We start from the raw sequence: 12,510 nt of genomic DNA, 5'->3' as shown, positions 1-12,510 counted from the left end.
GTCTGCTGTGGGTCGCATGGAGCTGCACAAGCGGACACCGCCGCAGCGATTCCCATACCGAGTCACGAGATAGGCGCTGGGAAACACCACCATGGTGTGCTTGCCTTGTATGGTCAGTCGTGTGACTGATTATTATAATATATTAATTCACACCTGTGCACCGTGTCATGGCAGTTTCTCTGTTTTCCTTCATTGCATTTTTATTTCAGAAATATTTCACCTGCAAAATAGATTGAGTTTGAATATCTCATGCGAAAGGGTGCCCAGGGCATGTGGGGTCGTCCAATTGCACAGTGTTTAGCGCACATCACTACACACCCATGGACTAAATCCAGAGGCGAGTGACAAATGAATCAGTTCTGCCCCCCTCGCTTCACCAACCCGCACTAGTCAGCATGGTGAAATATGGTAAAAAATCAACACGACCGACAGGGCATAGGGTGCCCATTATCCAGAAGTGCTTTACTTTATGATCACATCCACATCTAATGTGGATTTGGTTATTTTTCTTTAGTTTTCTTTGTTGCATAAATACAACTTGACAAGATGTGTACTGCTTCATTCTGGTACATTTACTGTTTTTCAGTGCATTTCAGCACTGGGTGTGTTTGTTGGATTTATTGTTTGTCACGTGAGGTTAAACACTAACAAAATATTTTATGAACCAGGCAAAGTTCACTAAGCTATTAGATTTTTCATTGAACTGACAGATGCTGTAACCTGGTCCCTTGGGTACCCAGGCCTTCCTATAGTATAACTCCAGGAATCGGCAGATTTTTATTTTATTGTACCAAGTAAGGTCCACTGAGCTATATAGCTGTTTTTCAAAAGCAACCTGGCCACAAATCGTAGCTCAACGAAGTGGCTTATCACGTGGAAATTTGTAGCAGCCAAATACTGTAAACGCATATTTCTAAATGTGGAGGGAAAAAAACTCGAGGATCCAGAGAAAAACCCACGCCACCACGGGGAGAATATGCAAACTCCAAATATCCAGGCGTCGGGGTTGGAATCGAACCGACGACCTCCTGCATTCCAGGCGAAGGGGATAACTTGTTGCCACCACTGAGCCCCTTGTTAATCTGATGTGGTATACTGGTACAGCCCCTGGTGGCCTCGGAAACTTTACTGACCTTTGCACCATTGTGTAGTCGGTTAAATTGAGTCGCAGACATACTCTTTGGAGGCAACAAATTTATTTATACCAACACGAAGGGGTAACTTCCCTTTTACCAGATAACAACCTATGGTGGTGGACCACCAGGCTATCTGCGCTAACACTCTGGGATAGCTACAATGAGCAGGACTCCAGCTTGAGTCCTGCCCATGTGTTGGTGACTCTTCACGGACGTTGAATGTAGATCTTTCAGAAGACAACAGCAAAGCTGAACCCCGGTCCCTCTGGGGACCCGGTTTATATGCTCACTAGTCGTGGCCGGCTCTGCCCTTGGCCACGACTACCTTCTCGATTCCTATTGCAAGATCTCGCCCTGATACGTGACTACCCACTAGCCCCAACTTGGGGCCCCTGTGTAGACTTTACCCGTCATGTACCTTCCAGGGTCAACCAGAGTGCAATGGCCCACATTAACCTCATTCATGGTTGACACTTTCACACCCCTCCTATAGAGAACAGCACTGCACGCCACACGTGGTGCCACTCAGCGCCATGACTCAGCGCTCACCAAGCCCCACTAGGGCTGGTACTACACCCACATATATGGGGTGTCGGTGATGTAATTACATCGCACGCCGTGCCTCTCAGGCCGGCACTACACAGTGGCATTCCCGATGTCACTACATTACCCCCCCCCCCCCCATTCGTAGCATTCAGCCGTCCTGGCTGTCAACTCCCCCTTAAAACTAACCAAGTGAATAAGTTCTAGATTTGAAGCTTTCGTGACTGCAAGGATCCATACTCTTTGGTTCTATTCGGTAAAGTCACGTAGGTAAAAAATAAAACAACAAAAATCATGACGTTTCTTCCACAACACAAGTGGCCTTCATCAGGTGAAGGGGACCGTACTGTCATGAGGACAGCGTTAGAGTGAAGACAGTCCATCCCAGGTCGCGTCCTTTTAAGCTGTGTGGGAGGAAACAAAATGCTTTGACAAAGGAATTAGCATAAAATGACCGTAACGCACAAGAGGACCGGCACGGAGGGGGGGAGGGGGTGTGAATTGGAACGTAGAGGACCGGCATGGGGCGGGGGGGGGAGTTTACAAATGTAGGTGTGAAGTGAAATAAGCTTCTATGAAAGTTTGGTATATCACTATTTGGATAAATACCATTGAAAATTAGTTTAATGTTTGGTATGATTTAGAACATCTTTCCAATGGTTGCTTAAGTGAATAAGGTGAAAAAAGCGAGTAAAAGTGACTAAACGCTATGTGTGCCTCAATAACAATAACAAATAGCATATAAATAACCAAGCCCACCTATACAATATATACACTAGCTGCAAATGTACAGAACAACACGAGAAAATATAAAACGCGAATGCACGGAATCCCCTCCATCACCAACAACTCCCATCCTCACCGTGTAACAATACCCATAAGCACAACAAAGGCTAGGTTCAGCCAATAACCGATATGGCCTACTGAGTGTGACAAGCAACTGATGGTGTGGGAGTGTGTGTGCATGGGTGTCACAAAATCCGAAGAGTTTTTGAGCGAGTCCTCGTGGCTGGGCCTCCAGTGGAGGTGGGCTCACTCTCCCTGGAGGTCCCAGGGGGAATATGCAACTGTCCAGTCGAATCCGGCTCCTCACGAAGAGCAGTAGGCCGGGTCGACGGGTTCTCCTCTCTCGAATCAAGTGAAGACAGCGCAGGCGGCGGCTCGGGGGACATCAGGCGCGCGGCACCTGAGGGAGGAAGCACACGACTCCGCTGAGGACCAACCTCAACGTGCACACATGCCAGCTCGCCGGACACATCTGTCCCTCGGCGCCCACAGTGTGGAGATGGAACAAACTCACAGGGAGCAATAAAGGGCTTAGGGCAAGAGGAGTGTACAAATCAACTCCGCCGCCCCAAGCGGATCTGGACACACTGCGGTCGAATGACCCGAATCACATCAACCAGCCCTCTCCAGGGTTTGAGCAATTTGGGCGATGTACCCACCGGTACCTGTGGACAGTGCAACCAAGCTCTGTCCCCAGGTGCCCATTCATGTTTTTGAAGTACGGAAGCCCCTCAGCCATTCATTGGCCAATCGGCACGAATCAGAATTTACCCTGGAAGTCTCCCGCACTTCTGAATGCTTTTGAAGGGTACAGCACACGGAGTCAGAGATTTAAGATTTAGCCTTGTTGGGTGCGGCTTGTAACTGAACATGAATCAGGGGGTCGTGTTCTCGCTGACCTGATGACTCAACATGGAGGTCAGAGTTCTGTGCAGCCACCTCAACCATACCATCCATCTGCGGATTGTGCGGTGACATGCGTACTTTCTTGGTTCACAACTAATGCACACCTCTTGCAATAATTTTGAAGAAAATGTTTTGCCCTGATTGTTCAGAAGACGTTCGGGAGCACTCTTGTCCATTATGTAGTGGGTAATAAACTGGAGGAAGCTTACTCTGAGGCAACACATTTATTATAACATTAACAGGTTATTACACAATGGGGTAATGGCCCCTTTCACCCGATACTCTATGGAGGTAGTCCCTCCAGACTAGCTTGCCTCTCACTGGCTATCACGACATCTATACTGCTGGGGCTTGAGTCTTCGCTTGAGTCTTCACTGGTTATCAGCTGGAGCTTTCACTGGTACAAGCTCGAGCCGACCCTAGCCAGGGGTTCGGCTCTGCCCATTGGGCTCTACTCTTCAGGGCTCCAGGATGCTCTTCAGTCTTCGGCCGGACAACAACTGCTGGGACCGCTCAGGGACCTGACTTATATATAGGCTCCTGGCTCACTCCGCCCCTGGCCACGCCTTCCTTCTAGGACCGTCTCCGAGGGTCTGGAGAATGACATCATCTCCCCAGCCCCCTTCCCGGGATCTGGGGTCCCGACCGTTGGTCACGATGCTCCCCTAGGGATTGCCTTGGCCAACGGCCCGTCATCATTAATCCAGCAGGTTCAGCCTCCCCTCTACTCCCTACTGACACAAGCTAGTACTGCCGGCTATGATTAGTGGCGATCATGTTCAACCATGCCACTACAATTACATAGCCATTGAGGAATGCCTCAGTGATCTTTGCCGCCAACTGTTTGGGAAGCGGCCAGGCCACAGGCCATCATGAGAAATACTCGACTCCCACCAGAAAATATTTATTCCCACGAGCGGCTTCTACCGCGTGTACTGCACACACCCCTTCAACAAATTAGCAGCATCCTCAGCCATGCCAGGCCAGAAGAAATCCGACTTACGTGTGGCCAATGCTAGTTTATGCACACCCAAGTGCAACAGACGCTCGTGCACCGCCCAAATGACCTTACCCCGCAGGGCGGTGGGCACAACAATGTTGGAACATCGCATCTCTCCGTCCCAATGCATGAGCAATCCACCTCTGAGAATGAAAGAGGCGACACCCCATCGATCCTCTCCCCCATCAGTCTCTCTGACTCCGCATCGCAATTTAAGCAGGGAAGCGTCCTCAACCTGGAGGCGCCCCCATTCTTCGTGGTCCAATCCAATGACAGCATCACGCGCCACTGGATCCCCAGCTCCCTCAGATGTTACAACCTCGGCCGATGCCGTAAGGGTAGGGGGCGAGTGTTCGTTGCGCGGCTTACAGCGACCGGAGCCCGAAAAACTTGCGCAACTCTCGTTCGTGGGTAATCGCGAGAGGGCGTCCGCGTTCGTGTGATGGGAGCCTTTGCGATAGGTAACCTGAAAAGAGTAGTCACGGAGGACCTCCAACCAGCGTGAAAGTTCGCCAGATGGCTGGTCAACCTGCAGCGCGTACTGCAGCACCGCGTGGTCCGAGCGCACCTCAAAGTCTCTCCCATACAAATATGGAAGATACTGTTGCAAGAAAAACACGATAGCTAACAGTTATCAGCGTGTGACACAGTACCGCTGTTCAGCCGGAGACAGCACTCTGCTTCCTTATGCGATAACACTCTCGATGCCATTGACAACTAGAGACAGAACAGCTCCAATGCCAGTGTTACTAGCATCTGTATCAAGGACAAACGGCAAGGAAAAGTCGGGGTAGTGGAGGGGAGGGGCGTTCACCAAGCCATCTTGGAGTGCAACAAATGCGGCCTCCTCATGGGTGGTGCCGATGTCACAAGTCGAGTAGACTGAAGTGCTGTGACAAAAGGGCCATTGCCTGAATCGTCTCTTACTATAAACATTTCATTTCAAAGCGGTGTTATCGAAGAAGTTTTTTTGGAAGATAAATAACATCGCGATGGGGGGAGGGGGAGATAGCGGGATTGAGGGGGAGCGATTAGGGGGGTTATAGAGGTGGGTGTTGAGTAAAATAGTATCAGTGTCTTGTGCTTGAGCCTAGGGGCTATGCCAAGGGGCTAGGACATTGAGAACACGGATTCGAATGAACGTCTCATCTTGCCACATGCTTTTTTTACTATCTCCATCAGTAACAAAATCAATCTACAAAGCAACGCTGCTTCTAAAATGGGTATAGTACTCTGAAGCATGTAAAAATGGTAATGTACTGTCAATCGTACTTTAACAGGAGCATTGTCTCTTTAAAGGTCACGGTTTTTGTTGTTGACATGAACTCTATTGGCTTCCACCTCCCTGTTCACAGAGATCGTCAATAGAGGCTGAAGTCTGTTACTCGCGCACAGTCAGTCGAGGGAGTGATAGCCCTCACTGTGCCCTTCAGCCCGTGGCGTTGCCTATGGGACTCATTGTCCCGTAACATCCCGAGTTCACAATGTCGATTAAAGCGACACCTTTGTTTAATAACGATCCATGAAATTAGTGGGACTTTATATAGTGTGACAGTCTTGTCTTTGGTAATACTGTACTCATGTTTGTTTCTGTTGCCTGGTTTTTAATTGGTAAAGCTGTGATCGTGTTTGATCCCTCCACTGGTATCCGATTAATTTATGCATCAAGCACAATATCCCCTTTGCTGTCTTCAAGTTCCACCATGGACACGCTCCTGCTTGCCTCTCCCATCATCTTATTCCCCTCCCAATGTTCTCCTATATCGTCCCTACCATCTCGCTTTACTCCCCTTCACTCATTCTCCGCCCAGCAACCAAGGCTTCCTGTTGGAACTTCTAATCAACCTTTACTCATTCGGAGGTCACTCATTCCCTTTTCTTTTGATGCAATTATTTGGGCCTGTCACTTACCATCCACAGATTTCTCCTGTGATCATCACTTTATGTTCTCTCTTTAGAAATGTAGGCTGAATGTACACCTCCTTGTTCCCAATGATGATTGTATCTCACTGATGTGCACATCACCTTGACAGAGGCTCTTTTTAAAGGCACTCTAATTGATTATTTCTCATTTCACAGCCTCCACTACACTACTCAGCAGATTATACCCCACTTTGTTCGTCAAGACTTGCTTGAGGCAAATATAAGTATGGTCCAACAACTTCTATGACTGACACGGCACGAGTAAGACTGCCTGCAGTCCAACCAAAAAGGCTGCATCATTGAAAGCTGGTTTCAAGCCTGCCCTCCACGTGTGTTAAAAGATCTTACTCACCCATGTGATGATAGTTGAGCCTCTGGGTGTCAGCATTTCTGCTCTGATATTGCAAGTGTTGGATACTAGTGATTTCTTTCATTTTTCTTAGGGTACCTCTCACTTTATACTCAAATGGCTCAATGCAGAAGGTGTAGGTTCTTTGGTTGCTGTGGCTTGCATGAGCTCTTCAAAGGGATATGACGAAGAGCGATTCTGCATTTGGGAGCATAATTACTTCTAGCATGCTAGTTTCCGCCTTCAACTGCTGAGGAGCTTGCCACTGGCATTTGTAATTGCGCAGGAAATATTAAAGTAGGCTCCCCTGAGCTGACTGAAGTTTGCAAAGTCATCCTTTATTTGACTGAGAGTTATTATTCAACTGCTGCAGCTTTTCCATCAGGCCCCCTCTGTTCATGCCAGATCTGAGTTTTGCATTGCCTTCTTAGGCCCTTGTAGCAGTTTTTACGTTCGTTTTTCAATTAAACACCACGTTTAATCACTAATCCATTCATTTCCAATATTGCAACAGGTTGTTGGGCTGGTCTTGGCGGCGTTGTTTACATAATCTTGAAATTGTCCCAAACTGTTGGTTCCTCATTAGACAGGAGCGTGCATTACCACTGCCCACCTCCACATTACAACCATCCCCACCATAAGAATTATATCCAGTATGAGCTGGAGAAGCTTTTGTTGAACTTCGAGAGTACTACTAAGAAATGGGGTTTACGTTCATCCCCACATAAAACAAAGCACCTGCCTGGGTATTCTGTCATCGTATTCTCCCATCCCTCCACTCCCCATGAGCAGTGGGGCAGTTTTGGACAGAGCAGAACAATTTTCCATACCTGGAAAGGGTGCATGTGACTAGCTCCAGTTTGGCAGCAGAGGTCATGCTCCGAATCGGTTGAACATAATTATCTCAGCTGCGTAACACACTGTGAATGCTACATTGCCTGTCGCTCCATGTAAAGCTCTGGGTCTTCTCAGCCAGATATCCCCTCCCTTCTCTACATTTGAGAAATTTGGATCCCTTTTAAAGGAACATCCACACTGGTTTTGCATATTCAAGTTGTCTACGATCCACCGTGGGCTTAACAAACTAGATTATGTGAGCAGCTTAGATCCTTGAATGATCTGGACAAATGCCCATCAGTGAGATACTAAGGCAGGTGAGGCAGCATTGGCTGGGTCATGTAGCCCAAATGCCCAGTCACTGTGTACCCAAACAGCTTCTGTTTGTCCAGATATAAGGGGCTTATCGCTATAGGCAAGAGTTTGACTGCAGTGTAACAGAAGGATGGTGGAGCTGTTTGGGCTTGCCAACAGCTCGACCAGTGGTTTCAAGATCAGCGTCTCTGGAGGAGTTTTGTGAAGGATGTCCGCCTCCAGCAATAACGGAGGGCGGAGGAGTGATGCTCACAACAACGAGCGGAGTGCAGAATGAGTAAAATGCAGCAAGGTGGAACAGTAGGGAGCACAGGTGGTAGATCTGCCAGTCATCCCTGTCACTCAACCCATGACACCTTTATCTATCCTGTAACCTACTGCCCATGAGCCTTCGGCAGTCCACATGACCTCAATGTGCACTTAGCCTGGCACAAACACTTTTTTGACGTCACCAATTTTGAGTGGCGAATGGCTTTTATTGTTATTGTGTTTATGTATCCACCCCTTCATGTGTCGTACTGGCCTTCTTAGGTGCTCGCTAGCAGAACTAATCCCAATAATGTAAAAAACGATATGGGAGATTTTTCTCATTTGTATCTTGTATGTTTGTGTACATCGCCTATGTGTGTTTGTGGCGAGCCATGCTGCACAACAAACTCAGCCACAGTTATCAATAGCACGTGATATCTACACTGGTTTTGGGTCCTCTAGGTTGTGTCTGCATTAAATGAGTGCCTGGTACAATGGGTAATCAGTATAACCTATGAGACAAACGTGGCCAGGTGTGGTGCTGGCCATTTCTACCCCACTTTGCGTGCAGGTCTTCAAAGGGGCTCACTAACAGCACTTGACCCACCAGTCTGTGGAGCTACATGGGGGATGTTTGTGTTGAAGCTCGTTCTGTCGGCGTAGAAGACGCTCGACAGTTTATCCTCTGTAGGGAGCACGCGTCTGCTGTGTGTAGCGTGGAGCTGCACGATAGTGAAACCAATAGAGTTGTTGCGCCTTGGGCGTAAACATCAATGTATGTCCATTTGCCAGGTGTTATTTTTTTCATTTCCTGTGGAGATGTGTGCTGTATGAGAGAAAAAGCGACTAAGCCCACGCCCTCACCCCCTTCTCCCTATTGCATTATCTCCTCGTACTATTTGACTACTCATAAAATCATACGTATATAGTGACACCCCAGGGATAAATTAATATTGCTTGTTATAGCACCTTCTTGTAGAAAGAACGCTGGTTAAGTCAGACCGGCCTGTATATGTACAGTATAGATATTTAGTTTGCAGCAATGCAATACACACAGCTCAATACACAAAGAGTTAAATGTATAAATATCTCATACTAAAGAATGGATTACTTGGGTTTACAAACATGATGTACAAAACTCGTTATAGTCTCATGCTCTGCATGCTGTTGTAAATGCACGTGGTGCATACTCACTGACCAGATGCTTCGTTATTATTGATACTAATAAAAAATGTTAAATTAAGAATTTTCTTCATCAATTTCTCACGTTAAACAAATATAGGGAGGCGTTCATCCAGCGGTAGAGAGACAATGGCTGCTGATTATGATGTAACGTGCCGCTAATTTTGAAGAATTTCTAAGAGACAGTGCAAGTGGAGATTCAAAGGCATAGGAAGGTGGTTGCACAGACACCTGGACCACTGCTGTCCTGTATAAGTGATTTATTTAACATAATGAACATTACAGTAACATTGACGTTGCCTCATGTGTGTACTTTAAGTTTTGGCTTCCCCACACAAACACACTACCTCCACAAAAGGTAATGTTTACTCATTTCTGTGAAGCGTATTCAAGTTTAATTTATTAGGTATAGCCCTGTGAGCCATGCGGCTCTTAAGTCGGGTGCAAACGCAACAAACAAAATATGAATCTACATTGCAGAAAACTATTGAACCACAACCAGACCAAAATAAAGCTACAAAAACAATGTAACAGCAGTAATCATAGGAACTGTGATTTTAAAATTAACAAACGATAAACATAACATGTACGACAAAACCTGCAGCCATAGCTGGCAGCACGACACTCCCAGTGTATGATGTGTGAGTGAGTCAGCAGCAGCGTGAGTGAGTGTATGATGTGCGAGTCAACGTATGATGTGTGAGTCAGCGTATGATGATCGAGTCAGTATTAGGTTGAGCGAGTACATGATGTGTGAGCCAGCGCATGATGAGTGAGTCAGTGTATGATGTGTGAGCGAGTCAGCGGCAGAGTGAGTGTATGATGTGCGAGTGAGCCAGCACACGATGAGTGAACCTGTGTATGATGAGTGAATGGGTCAGTGGTTGTTCGAGTGTATGATGTGTGAGTGAGTAAGCGCATGATGAGCGAGTCAGTGCATGATGTGTGAGCGAGTCAGTGCATGATGTGTGAGTGAGTCAGTGCATGATGTGTGAGTGAGTCAGTGCATGACGTGAATGAGTCAGTGTATGATGTATGAGAAAGTCAGTGTCGGCTCCCTCTGCCCGCGCTGTCGCCCCCCCCTCCCCCCGGCTCCGTCGCCCCCCCCCCCCGGCTCCCCCGCCCCGTCGGCCTCCTGGCTCCATCGGCTCCCTCCGTCGGCTCCCCCGGCCCCCTCACAAATGGCCCCGCCAGCCGCTGCTGGGAGCGCGGTATGTGACGTCATACCACTGCTAGACAACCTCAGAGCACCCTCTACCCATACATTGAGAGCATGGGAGTGCCCACTACATAGGGACTACCCAAGATCAAACCTGGCTCCCACCCTCTAATCGTCACTCAACTAGAGGTGACGCTATCCCGATCATTGCACATTACAACGCAATTTGCCGTCTGCGTGGCATCACGATGGTCGAGGCAGTGAGCACGTGGTGTCACGCAGCTGCTTAATCTGCTAAACCTGTGTGGTGTTTTGAATTAGGTTTACATTTTACTTTTCTTTATCGTAGTGTTGTGTTCATGTGAATGTTCAAATGCTTGCACTGAAGAGTGTTTTGAGATGCCTAAAGTGTTTCGATGCAATTGTATGTATTTCTATATATTCCAATGACAATTTTTAAGCTTTCATTACAATTTAAATAACTCAATGTATTCACAATCAAATACCTAAAGTCACAATTGTACCTAACCGAGACCTCTCAGATTTTAGTAGCAACATTTTATTTTTATAATTATTATTCTTTCCCGTACCTGTCTAAAATTACACGACTATGCTTACAGGTGACACATGATTTGTTTTCATTTTCTTCAGGTGACTCGATGCATTTGTCGTGATGGCATCAAAAGTTTCTGCATGTGAGAGCATTAAAACTAACAAAGTGAATCTGCAGAAATACCTCCAGGCGAAGTCTTCAGAAGTGCTTGACTATTCCTATCAAACAGGGATAGTCCTGGACAGTGTATATGCGTCCCTCAAAAGCGAGAATAACCCCATGGCACGAACACGGGACCTGGTTGACCTGGTGCTCAACAATGGAGAAGAAGTGTGCATGAGATTCCTTAAAGATGTGCTGGTGCCACTGAGATCCGAGATCCCTCTCTTGGGTCAGTGGATATCACAGCATGAGCAGCAGCTCAACGTGATGGGTGTCGATCTGAGCACAACTGCGGGTAAAGCCATCCCTGGAGCAGCTTCTCGTGAGTGATGCTAAACTTCACGTAACCATTCGCATGTCTCTGGCAAGTTTAAGCGAAGGAATTGCTTTGAACTGATATGAACTGTCATTTGATATTCGCAAACTGCACCACTCTTGCATAACAACATCCCTCTCAGGAGGAGGACATTCATATTCCATTCCATAGCAGGGTATGTACAAGGGATCAGAAATTTGGAGGAAAGGATGGATGGATAATGGAAATGTGTGTCAGTATCAAAACATTGCATCCACACTGTACCCCAACATTCCTGAATTTCTGTCCTATCCTACACCTCCCTTTCCTTGCAAATGACTTAAACATGGTGATTTTCTCTCACCTCTTCAGACACAGGCATTTTATTTGAGCTGGAAGAATATAATGAGCTATGAAGCTCTCTTTCAAGTGTCAAGCCCAATATGTTTGGCCATGGCAGCAAACCCATCAGCTGCCTTGGTCTCCATGACTTGGTACAATCTGGATTCCACCAAGGCCATTTCGTTGAAACTGTTTCCCTATTGAGGGTGAATGACCACCTCTCTTAAATTATGGAAGCTGCTTCTAGTTCTTGACTTTTGGGCTGCTTTGGATACCACACACCACTCCATCCTATTGAATCGGCATGGCTACGCAGGCATCTCTCACACTTCCCCATTGCTTCTGCTTCCCCTCTAAAAGTGAGCCCTATTTTTGCAAGCAAGGACTGCCTTCTGTTCAGAAGTCCCAATTATATGGTGTTCCACGTGGCTCGGTCCTTGGCTATCTGCTCTTCTCAGTATAATGTCTCCTCCTTTGTGGACATTGTTTACTCCTAATTTTTTTATATTGACTAGCTATGACTGCTATTCTCTTTGGTTCTATTCAGTAAAGTCACGTAGGTAAAAAATAAAACAACAAAAATCACGACGTTTCGGCCACAACACAAGTGGCCTTCATCAGGTGAAGGGACCAGGCTGTCTCGAGGACAGCGCTGGAGTGAAACACAGCCACGCTCAGACCGCGACCTTTAAGCTGTGTGCGAGGAAACAAGGTGCCTTGACAAAGGAATTAGCATAAAAATTTGCATTTGATTGGCCGACTTAGCATGATGA

At 47.0% G+C, this 12,510-nt stretch overlaps 1 protein-coding gene across 2 annotated transcripts in view; it reads left to right on the top strand.

The window, feature by feature from the left end:
- The window catches only part of LOC142908486 (ribonuclease inhibitor-like), a 223,359-nt gene that overhangs the window by 191,704 nt on the left and 19,145 nt on the right, over positions 1-12,510 (top strand). For both annotated transcript variants that reach the window (XM_076059195.1, XM_076059196.1), the window contains one exon: positions 11,037-11,422. In XM_076059195.1, coding sequence (XP_075915310.1) covers positions 11,059-11,422 — 364 coding nt within the window. In that variant the 5' untranslated portion in view covers positions 11,037-11,058. The remainder of the gene's footprint in view (positions 1-11,036; positions 11,423-12,510) is intronic.

This window comes from Petromyzon marinus, assembly GCF_048934315.1.
Source record: "Petromyzon marinus isolate PM22_M1 ecotype Great Lakes invasive population chromosome 84 unlocalized genomic scaffold, UKy_Petmar_22M1.pri1.0 chr84_unloc.4, whole genome shotgun sequence".
Taxonomy (NCBI): Eukaryota; Metazoa; Chordata; class Hyperoartia; order Petromyzontiformes; family Petromyzontidae; genus Petromyzon; species Petromyzon marinus.
Note: the sequence above shows the minus strand (reverse complement) of the source record. Positions and strands in the feature narration are given on the sequence as shown.